This window comes from Triticum urartu, chromosome 6A (genome assembly GCF_056163025.1).
Source record: "Triticum urartu cultivar PI428250 chromosome 6A, HENAU_Tu73, whole genome shotgun sequence".
NCBI lineage: Eukaryota > Viridiplantae > Streptophyta > Magnoliopsida > Poales > Poaceae > Triticum > Triticum urartu.
In genome coordinates, this window is record NC_141878.1 from 37,615,828 (window position 1) to 37,626,936 (window position 11,109).

General features: G+C 43.1%; 2 protein-coding genes across 2 annotated transcripts; both read right to left on the reverse strand.

Moving 5' to 3' along the window:
• Positions 1-275: 275 nt before the first annotated feature.
• On the reverse strand, positions 276-4,107 carry LOC125515614 (autophagy protein 5-like). The gene is made up of 8 exons (XM_048681124.2): positions 3,778-4,107; positions 2,960-3,084; positions 2,769-2,835; positions 2,148-2,237; positions 1,981-2,068; positions 1,710-1,847; positions 1,296-1,427; positions 276-810 (listed from the first exon to the last, which is right to left on the reverse strand). Exons 1-8 carry the CDS (start codon positions 3,916-3,918, stop codon positions 479-481), a joined length of 1,113 nt encoding a protein of 370 aa, XP_048537081.1. The 5' UTR covers positions 3,919-4,107; the 3' UTR covers positions 276-478.
• A 3,162-nt stretch (positions 4,108-7,269) lies between these two features.
• LOC125516237 (protein trichome birefringence-like 12) lies at positions 7,270-10,358 on the reverse strand. The gene is made up of 4 exons (XM_048681713.2): positions 9,738-10,358; positions 8,524-8,661; positions 7,906-8,155; positions 7,270-7,821 (listed from the first exon to the last, which is right to left on the reverse strand). The coding sequence occupies exons 1-4, from the start codon at positions 10,253-10,255 to the stop codon at positions 7,534-7,536; spliced, it is 1,194 nt and encodes a 397-aa protein (XP_048537670.2). The 5' UTR covers positions 10,256-10,358; the 3' UTR covers positions 7,270-7,533.
• Positions 10,359-11,109: the final 751 nt, after the last annotated feature.

Consider the following 11,109-nt stretch of genomic DNA (forward strand, 5'->3'; position numbering starts at 1 on the left):
TTCATAGATGTTTCCAACAGCGGAGCTACGTGAACCCCACCCCCCCCCCCCCCCCCCCCAGCCCAAACGAAAATTTCTTTTCATCACGTACCCTCATCGAACGAATGACCATGATAGCAGGCACTGCTCAAAAAAAAAAACCCGCTGTTGTGAGCATTTAAACGACTTAACTCAAATTTGACAGAGATGGCATATGAATTACACAGCATCACCATGCATCGAATGCTCTTCCTTCCCAACAATTCCATATCCATACCAGAACAGTACATCAATAATTGTGAAACAGGAATCATTCCATTCATCATGGTATTCAAACCCAGCAACACTGCAGATCTTACATCGACACACCTAAACGATAAGGATGTTACCATCTGTATATGTACAACCAAAGAACAAGACCAGCAGGCCATTCCTGGTCTCACTCCTCCTATGGTATCTAACCTTTCGACACTGTTCTTGTGTCACTGTTACATTGTATTCATGCCCCAACATATACACAAACATGGAGGTAGCATTCGGGGTTCTTCAGGTTGTTGGCCACCCAAAGGAATGGTATGTCCATGTCGAGCTCGATGCCTTGCACCCTCACCAGCTTCAGTTTGGTCTTCTTGGCCACATCTGTCTCTTGCAGACTCGCCGAAGCTGGTTTCTCGTCATGAGGAGTGCCTGGACTGGTACCTGAATCGTCGGGTTCTGAGTCTGGTGTCGTCGCCCCAGGTTCAGGATCAGCAGCTCTAGCCGTAAGCTTCGAGCTGAAGAACTCTGGTAGCAATGTCTCCAAGGCATGTTCCAAGGCAATGTAGCTTCTACCTGCAGAACAGAGCAAAGTGAACTATATGTCAAGAAGAAATACTGTTATCGCAACACCATAACCACCGTGAAACAAAGGGTGTGAGTGGAAGGCAGTTGTAAACATGTAGTTGCACAGTTTCAGGGGTCAACTCTGATTACAGTCACACTTGTTTCTCGTTAAAGAGGAAATCTTAAACCCTTTACCCTGGCTTTCTCGAAAGATGTCGCAGAGCAGAAAGTAAAATACAGTAGTAGCATAGGTAGATAAATATCCTCTCAAAATAAATGGATAAACAGAAGTTGCACCAATTTTCCAATGGAAGAAATGTACATGTGCATGCTTCTCAGTTTGGGGATAATCTCCAGACAACGGTAATTCAAAATATTTAACATTTTTCTGAAAAGCACTATTACATGGTTGGTGATTACAACAAGCAAAATCCTTCCTCAATCCATACTGGCATTCAAATGATAACATAAATATTGGCAGCAGAGCTACGTACCTCCCTCCTTCCGGATCTCGAATGGCCGATTTATATAGGATACACTTTCCCAGTCACTGACGGGCTTCGCATCTTCTAAATCCTCAAGGTCTTGTTGAACTCTGCGCACGTATAATCGAACAGGTACCCTGCCTAACAAGGTATTAATGGAATAGATCTATCAGAGCAGATGGTGATTTCTTAATGTGACACAAATCCATTTTATCATAGACGTATCTTAATGTCATACAACTCCAATAATGTATAGGTCCATTATTGTATAACTTGAAAGTGTATGTGAAGTTTTACGAATGTCAAAAGCATGCATCAATTAACTAATATAAAAAATGTGCGAACAAAAATAAAATAAAATAAATTTGGTTTGAAACGTTCAATTAATACAAAAGTAGAGAGTTCAATGACAGAAGAGCATACATGGTTTGACAGATCCAGGAGATTCAGGCTCATCAGAACCTTGTCGAGGCTCTAACGAGGAAGTCCGTACTAAGAAATCCTCTTCAAACGGTCCAAGCTTAAGCTTGGTAGAGATATTCATATAACTATCCAAGTCACCTATAATAAGTAATAACAAAGTAACACGCTGTAGTCAAAGCACGAAAGTTACAAGCATTGAGAGACTGCATCGTCCATAAATGGTAGAAACTAGGTATACTTCATACAGAAAGGTTGTTTCTGGGGAGCATACCTTTCCTCACTGATTCCCACATAGCAAGTTGATCAGCCTGGGACATATTCATCACATTCTTGCTGTTTCCAGTTATGATGAAGGCAGCCTGAAAAAGAGAAATTATTACACTATTGTTTGAGACTGGAAGAAAGAGTTGCCGGATAACACTAGTTCTCAAAATGAACCTCTTTCAGGGAATTGTTGTAGTTCCACTTTACACTATCTTCACCTTCACATGGCGATAATATATCTGCAGGATACCCCCTAAAATGAACCTACAAATTTTATGCATAAGTTGTGTGCATACGGCGAACAACTGGAGCAAGTAACTGGGAAAACCACATATAGAAACAGAATAGCAGATTCATGCAAATGACTCATGTTTTCAGAAAGAATAACTTTCAAAATATACAATAAAAGATGTACCTGTAAGAGTAGATGGTTATAAACTTGGTTTCTACTATTCGTATACTGATGGATGGCTGATTGCAATTAAGAAAGGATTACATAATGTGTGGCATGCACATGAATATTTTTGCACTCTAATTGGTAATTTATTGAACTTAATTGCTGAGTTAAGTAACTAACTAGATCCTGAGAACATTATGGCATCAATATCTAACAGTATTTCCAGCAAACTTAAATGTTAAGAGAAAATGCACATGGTTAATCAAAAGGTTTCTACTAATCCAGCGTCCCATTAAGGCATAAATGAACCTTCAACACCAAAAATTCGCCTTGCAAATTAAACAAATCATAAAAGAAAACGTGTCTAAAGAAAAGTGCTAGAGGACTCATAGTCTAACCGTTAGATTCCATGGCCTTTCTGGATCTGCACAGAGAAGGTCGAAAAGAACACCAATGGGTATATACCTAACAATGTGAACATAAAAAGGGCTGTCAGCAAATAAAAGCGGCAGCAATAACATGGGTTCTCAAGATTAAATAAGGTGATAGACCATCAATATTAATATTAGTAGGAGATAACATATGTTACCATTTCAGTGGCAGCCCTTTATACTCAAACCAAACAGTATCAACACCCGGTGGGAGTGAGCTGCTGAAATGAGCCTTTATAGTCGACACCAACAATGGAAAATACCCAATTCTTGGCCCTAAAGTCTGTTGCAGACAAAATAAAGGTTAATAAACGAAACAGATACTCCTGTGGAAAGGAAGATAAGCGCTTTGGCAGGAAAGGAAGATAAGCGCCTTGGCAGGAAAGGAAGATAAGCGCTTTGGCAGTAATGATCTCACATGGCTATCAGCTTGGACTGCGAGCTAAAACAGATATAAGATATGATCTCTTAGCAACAAATCTCTCACCACATTTTTAGGAATATCTAGTTAATAGAGATGAGATTATGAGACAACCCATTGTACACCATTTTTCAGGCTGATAGATAGCAATGTGAAAGAGGAACACAGGAATTTCATACAGTAGCAAGTGAGATTTGTAAATGTTTTATCTCTTTTTTCCAGCACATCAAACATATGAAGAGCATGCCTGCAGCAAACTCAGCTAATTACCTAAACAGGATGTGGAGCATACTAGAAAAGACTCTGTAAGCAGAATCAACTCCATGTTCATATGCAAGAAAAAAGTACCAAACTTTGGTGAGGGTTTGCCTTGAAATACAGGCTTTTGGAGCACACGGGCAGGCCAAAAGACCTCGAAATCTTCAGCTAAGGGTCTAAAATTCCGAGGAGAGCAAGCAATCTGGACTATAACCTATCAGCAACCGTGATCCTGGAATCCAAGAACGCAGTGCCGAGATTTGGGATTTCGGACGGCGGTGGGGGGTGGCGTCTTACCAGGAAGGGCGGGGGCGGTGGGAGCGCGGTGACGTCGGCGTCGTGGAGGTGGACCTGGAGCGGCACGGCGCCGCCCCAGACCAGCCGCGCCGCCTCCTCCGACCACGCCGCTGCCTCCTGGCCCCGCGGCGCCGCCGCCATTGCTCGCGCCGGCGGAGGACGACGTATCGGTCCCGCGCGCGGTAGACCCGGCCGAGCTCGCCGCCGGCGATGCCTCCTCCGACGCCGCCCCGCGAACCAAATCTGCCTCGCCTCGGAAGTTCGGATGCTTTGCTTCTGCTCGCAGAGAGGATTCCTTTTTTTTTCCCTGAGCTGTTCTGGAGACTAGAGAGAAAGAGGAGTTGGAGTTGGGCCCCGCTTTGTTTTTTCTTCACGTCATCGCGGTGGATTTGATTCGATATCCACCGTCCGATTCTTCATCCAAAATCAAGTTTCTTCTCAAAAAAATTGATTAACTATATATAGGGGCGTGTGTTACATATCCGCCGGCTGATCTTTTTAAAAGATCAACCGAGTCGTGAGCCATCAGATCTGCCGCATCGACCGGCCGAGCGCGCCTCCATCATTGCAACACAGATCTTGTTGCAAAACTATTTATGCAACGCACGTCTTTTGCATATATTTTTTTGGCAACAAGTATTTTGTTGCGAAAAGATTTTTGCAACTGAGATTTTGTTATAATTTTTTTTCAAATGAGGTCTCGTTGCACAAAAAAAATATGAGAGGTTTTGTTGTAATTTTTTTTTCAAATGAGGTCTCGTTGCAGAAAAATTTCGTGAGAGGTTTTGTTGTAAAACAAAAAACCGCATAGACCATTGCGACACCACATATGTTTCAGAAGCATGGCCCCTGTTGCATGAAGGATGGTATGTAGGCCTTCACTTGATGCGTGTCATCCAGGCAAGGTGGTGAACGTGGCCGCTGCGATCTGCGGGTTGATAGTAAGTGTTTCTCTTAACTATACCGATTTTATATAGAGTAAAAGTTCACCAACCTCATAGCCTCTCGTGGAATATTCAGCTATGATTGTTGTGAAGGTGCGATGCTGAATTATAAACATCAGTAATTGCACATGGCACTGAAATTTTGTAATATAAGGTGTAGCATATGAAATTTCATGGTAATTGGCTGAATAACAAGTAGTAGCATGGGCAATTACCCTATCCATCGACATGTTTGGACTAGTGTATTGTGAATTAGTTGTCGATGATTAAATGGTTAAATACTTCTTGCATGCTATTAAAGGTCCTAACATGGGGTATTTCAAATTGATTAACCGAACTCATCATGCTATTCATTGGTGTAGCATATGAGGGAGGAGTTGGAGTCAGACCCCCGCTTTGTTTTTCTTTCGCATCATTGCGGTGGATTTGATTCGATATCCGCCATCCGATTCTAAACGTAATTCATCCAAATCAAGGTCCCTACCCCCAACAATTCCAAACATAACAGATCCAACCACAAATACGTTTTATATTTTTTGAAAAAAGGAGGACAGACCCCAGCCTCTGCATTAACTGATGCGCAGTCATAATCGTATATACATGGATGATTCAGCATAAAAAGTTAATGTTACAATCGAAAAACATGAAAAGTGTGCTTTCACACGAGTCCAACTATACCAATTTTGTATAGAGCAAAAGTGCGTAACCTCGTAGCCTCGTCCACGCCGGTAACCAACTATACCGATTTTGTATAGAGTAAAAGCGTGTCAATCCTCTTGTGGAATTTTCACTTACTAGAACAATGTCCATGCTTTGCAACAGGATATAGATATTATAGTACGTAAGCTTGTGATTTATTTGTCAAGAATAATGCAATTATGTAAATAAATGTTCATTAAATTTTGTCCATGAATTACCTTATATTTTGATTAAAAGTTTGGTAAGTAAATTAAAGTGGAATTGGTTCAGAGGTAAATAATTAAGGTGATTGATTATCATATACATGAAAAGGTGAACGAAGGATTGGTGGGTAAAAAGGTGAAATGGAACCTTACATTCTTTTTAAGTAGTAGAGGTTCGGCTATGATCGTTGTGAAGATGCGAAGCTGAATTATGAATATCAGCAGTTGCACATGGTGTCCTATTGAGGGCTTCAACCTTCTGTTAAGAGTCAGATATTGGTTGGCTATTGGTCAGAATGTCCGGCCTTATTTTTTTAAGCTTCTATCCTTGACATTGCGTCGGCTCTCCATGTCGGCGGCATGCCATGAGCAAAGCTCAACACTCATTTTCTGAACTTCTGAATCTGAGAAATTGATCGCCATCTCGAAGAAGAAGGCAGTGCAGAGGGCTCGACGACTGTCCCAAATCCAGCCAAATAGATCGAGCAAGACATATAACCTCATAAACATCGACACTGGCTAGACATCGCCGGTCAGAGAAGGAGCCAGAGAATCAAAACTAGAAAAGGCATTGCCTGCTCCGCCATAAGACACCTTCGATGACCACCTTTATCTAATACTCCCTCCATCCTAAATGACTTATCATGGAAATAGATAAAAAAATGGATGTATTTAGAATTAAAATATGTCTAGATACATCTATTTTCACGACAAGTAATACCGGACGAAAGGAGTACTCCCTCCGTTCCTAAATACAAGCCCTTTTAGAGATTTCAATATAAAAAATATATAGATGTATATAGACGTATTTTAGAGTGTAAACTCACTCATTTTAATCCAAATGTTGTCCATATTTCAAGCTTTAAAAAGACTTATATTTAGGAACGGAGAGAGTATAACACAAAGATGCAACCAGATCCCCCACTCCATAAAAAGTAGCGACCAGACAACCCCCACCCTCTATGCCGCCACGAGTTGGACCAAGACTCGGGAAAGCATCATTCTTAGCCACCATTGCCATGGGAAGTGAATGGATGAACCTGGATACATATAAACCCACTTTGAAAAACACATTTTGAAATGCCAAAAAGTTCTGGAAAAAGGTGCACGCAGACATCTCCATGTTCTATGTGCGTGCATAAAGTTAATGAAAAAACAACTTTTTTTGTGGCCTGTGCAAAAAGACAAAAAATTATGCCTCAAAACGCTATTTAGAAGCACTTAATTTGTCTTTTTTCAGAGACAAAATAAAAAATACTTTTTCTCACAAAACTTTGTGCCGCGGACATATTATTGCGAACATGCATGATGCACAAAATTGTGTTTTGATTTTTTCTTGACATTAGAAAACACGTTTAAAGTATATTTTTTAAAAGCGGGTACACATTTTTGGAAAGCGCGTTCATATGTATCCGTGTTCAGGACGTGCCGACTCCCATTGCCACCACTAGGAATGAAATTCTAATCCTAAGAGACTTAACACAGCGCTGCAACGAATTTTGGATTATTTTTTTGGTTGCATGCACGCATTCCAATTAAACATGGTGCCAAATCTTCTTGTTTCTTTTGCAATTTGCGTAAGTTTTTCAGGTCCTCCAGACTAAACCGCCTATTAGAAAGCATGACTGCAGTGTCAGAGGAAGACGAGAAAAACTGAAGAACATAATCATGCAACACTCAACATTCAGTGGCCGTGAGCCGAGCTGTACGTTCAAAAATATGCTGCATTTACAGTTACAGAGAGATGCCTAGTCGCAGTCCAGTTTTACGTCTGAAATTTTGAGGGCTGCAATTTGTTCCAAAGTGCAATCCCAAACTCAGTATGACAGACCAATTACACCAGCATTGTTCAGCATATCATCTTCCTTCCAGCAGACAATTTACAGGCCTGAACTTCAGCGCACACGGCGTCAACCTTCACCCTGCTTGAAGTAGTGCAAGATCCGCGCAGCCAAGATGTCGACCCACGTGTCCGGTACGCCTGGCAGGCACCAATGCATGCAGTCCTGCCCCCAGACGGCCACCGCGTCCTTCTTCCCGAGCCAGATAGCTGGATGGGCGTCGGCACGGAACTCGCTCATGTACGTCAGGTTGAGCAGCTGGATATCCGTGCCGACTAGCGCTTCCTGGATCACTGAGTTTACTAGTCTCGCTTCCTTGTTCACTCCCCCAAACCTGGGATCGAACCAGGAATCCAGCTGCACAGGATTTTAGGGGGGTCATGACTATATTTTTTTTGAGGAAAATGTCAGATCATGAAAAGCTTGGACCTAGAATGGTACCTCGTGTTCTTCGAGGAGCCTCTTAGACAAGCAACTGCCGTTGTGATCCCATTCGCCTCCATCAAAGTGCCTGGGTGATTGTGTGCGCCACAGCTTCATTGTTGTACTTGGGACCTCCCTTTCGATGTACGAGCTCATACTTTTGAGGACTACCTTCAGTCCATCAAAGATGCCGAGTGGAGGCTCGATTGGTTTTCCTCCTCGGTAGAAAACAAGGGGAGTTTCTTTTGGGAATTTATCCGGACCCCACCTGATAATGAGAAACGCAGTCATGACTCGTAACCAAACTACAAATATAGTTGCCACAAAATAGAAGGAATGTATAAGAGCAATACACATTGCCATGCTAGCTAACACAGGATTTTTATTTCACAATGGTAAGTATACCCAGAAATTTAAAACAAATAACATTTCAACACTGAAAGGAAAAAGGCTTTTTCTAGACACAAACAGCCCAGTTTCCAAGTAGTTCCAACATAGAGAATATGCAGTGTTAACACTTACTAAGTATTATTATCTTACGAAACTCATGAAGAAACTCAGTACCTCTTGAACGAAATTAAAGTTTCACCCTATGTTAGCGTGCACACAGCAACAAAATTTCAAGTAAATACTTACCAGTGTCCAGTGTTGAAAATGAGTACGTCGTAGAACTTGGTGATATTTGCCCAATCCTCAGCAGGAATGTCAACATCAACTCTGTAAGTTCCCATTATTCCATCACTCTGAGGTTTGGAATTCTCTACAGGCTGCCACCTTTGTATCATTAGTTATCACCATGTGAGTTTTAAGATTTTATCATATAAGCCATATAGTCCCATTCGTGTACAAAAGCACAAATGCATGCAGTTTCGCAGTTGAAATGTCAGATGCTATCAGTGTAGGTTTAATAAGTATGGACTTTTAAATTACTGATACAAAAATCCACATTACTGAAGCTCATACATCACGAAAGTACGGAACTGTCTATGCATTCCTAACATATGGATATAGGAAACAAAACACACAGTAACAGTAGGATAAAATGCTAACATCTACAAAGAAATCATCAAAGTAAAGGATGTGGCAGACAATCAGAATCATAAGGATGTTCCGATAGGTAGATCTCAATTTCATAAAATTGACAAAGATGTATTCTTATGCATTAATATACTTCTGCAACTGGAAAATGCCTTTTCTTGTGTGGATCTGAGAGTAAAGAGCATGTGTAACCTACAATAAAAAGCAATAGCACAAGAATTCACTGTCCGGCAGACAAAACTACAGAACTGTGCTCAGCAGCCAACCAGTGCAGAGATTAAGCATGTAGCACCGTGACGCCACTTGCTATGGAATAATTCCTGATTTCTCTAAGAGAGCAGAACTACCGCCACAGTTAAGTTTGAGTCCCTCACACACCAATGATCATGAATCATGAAGCCAACCACAGATCTTCGAAACCAAATAACTAGAAGTGCAACTCATCCTATTCCTAGAGGGTAAAAGAAATGCATCACCCGAATTATCTTCCGAGAATATTTAAAAAATAATAGTATTGCACACTCATGTTTGCGACATCCCCTGTCACAGTAACTGTCCCTGATTATCAAACTTCCTCTCTTTTACATACACATATCACAAGCAAACCAAGCAAATTGTATCTATCTACAGTTCATCCACCGTACTAAAAGACACAAAGATGCATTCTAGCTGTCCGGATCCTAAATGCAATCCTAAGCAAGATAGATCTACAGTTCATCCTAATCAAAGTTTCTCACATAAAGCATTGATCTTGTGTTGCAATCTACAAGAATCATGGAGCAGCACTGAGCAGAGATGGTGGTACGACTCACGTGTACTTGGCGAGCAGCACGGCGCGGTGGTACCCGACGACGACGTTCTCCCGGGGGAAGTAGCCGCCCCGCCACGCGCCGCGGCGCTTCCACTTGCGCGCGCCGCCGTCGCCGGACCGGAGCGCGCAGAGCAACGCGACGACCAGGTTCTCCGACAGCGAGTCCCCCACGAACCCGATCCGGCGCCTCCTGGCCGCCGCGAGGAACGCGGCGGGATCGAGCCTCGGGATGGCGCCGCAGCGAGTGGGGGCCCAGGAGAGCGCGGCGACGGGGCGGCGGCCGTTGCGGAGGCAGTTCCAGGCGTTGCGGTGGAAGGGGCATGACTGGGAGTAGAGGGGTGGCGGCGGGGGAGACGGGGTCGGGACCCAGCGGCCGGCGGTGGCGTCGGAGGGGGCGGCGCCGCAGGGGATGGGGGGCTGTGGCGGGGGCGGGGGAGGGGAGGAAGAGAGGAAGAGGAGGGCGGAGATGGTGAAGGTGACGGGGAGGAGGAGGAGCAGGGGCAGGCGGAGGCGCGGCATTGCGGGATGGGGTCCGGCCGGCGATCCCCCGGCGGCGAGGCGGATGAGACGAGAGAGAGAAGGGAAGAAAAGATTTTATTTTTCTGTTCTTTTTCCCGCTGGGCAGAGCTTTCCCTTTATCAAAAAACTAGCACAAATAATCGTGCGTTGCAACAAAAAAAAAAAGATCAATATATGTCCATCTAAAAATTCGCTGGAATGGCACAATGGCATACTTAAATCTTATATCTCAGCCACAACCTACAATCCAATTTAAATCTCTCTCTCACTCACTCACTCACTCTCTCAACCTACAATCCAATTTAAATCTCTCACTCACTCACTCACTCACTCTCTCAGGTCTTCCGCTTTTAGTATGTCTTCATCCCATACAGCTCACAGAGCGTTCATGTGTCCTCCTCTATTTTTTCACGAGAAAACTTCCGATCTGTTCATCAACTATGAAGATAGTACAACAAACACCAGGAGTAAAAATTACATCCAGATCCGTAGATCACCTAGCAACGACTTTAAACACTGGAGCGAGCCGCAGACGCGCCGCCATCATCTCTCCTCCATCACCGTAACAGGGCAAAACCTTATTGTAGTAGACAGTCAAGAAGTCACCTATTTCATCTTCAGGGAGGTGCCATCGCCTCATCTTTTTGAGGAGAACATGAACCCTACCCTTCTATGGTCTTAAGGCTACATGAGACGAGGCTGCCTGGCGACTGCTGGGCGAGAGCCCGCGGAAACCCTAGGTTTTTTTTTGCTCTCCTCTATTTATCTCATGCAGCCCCCAATTCAGATTAATTTTTGCGGATTACCGGTTGTTTGTTGCTTCTCCAAGCGACTCATTGTTTGTACAAGCACCT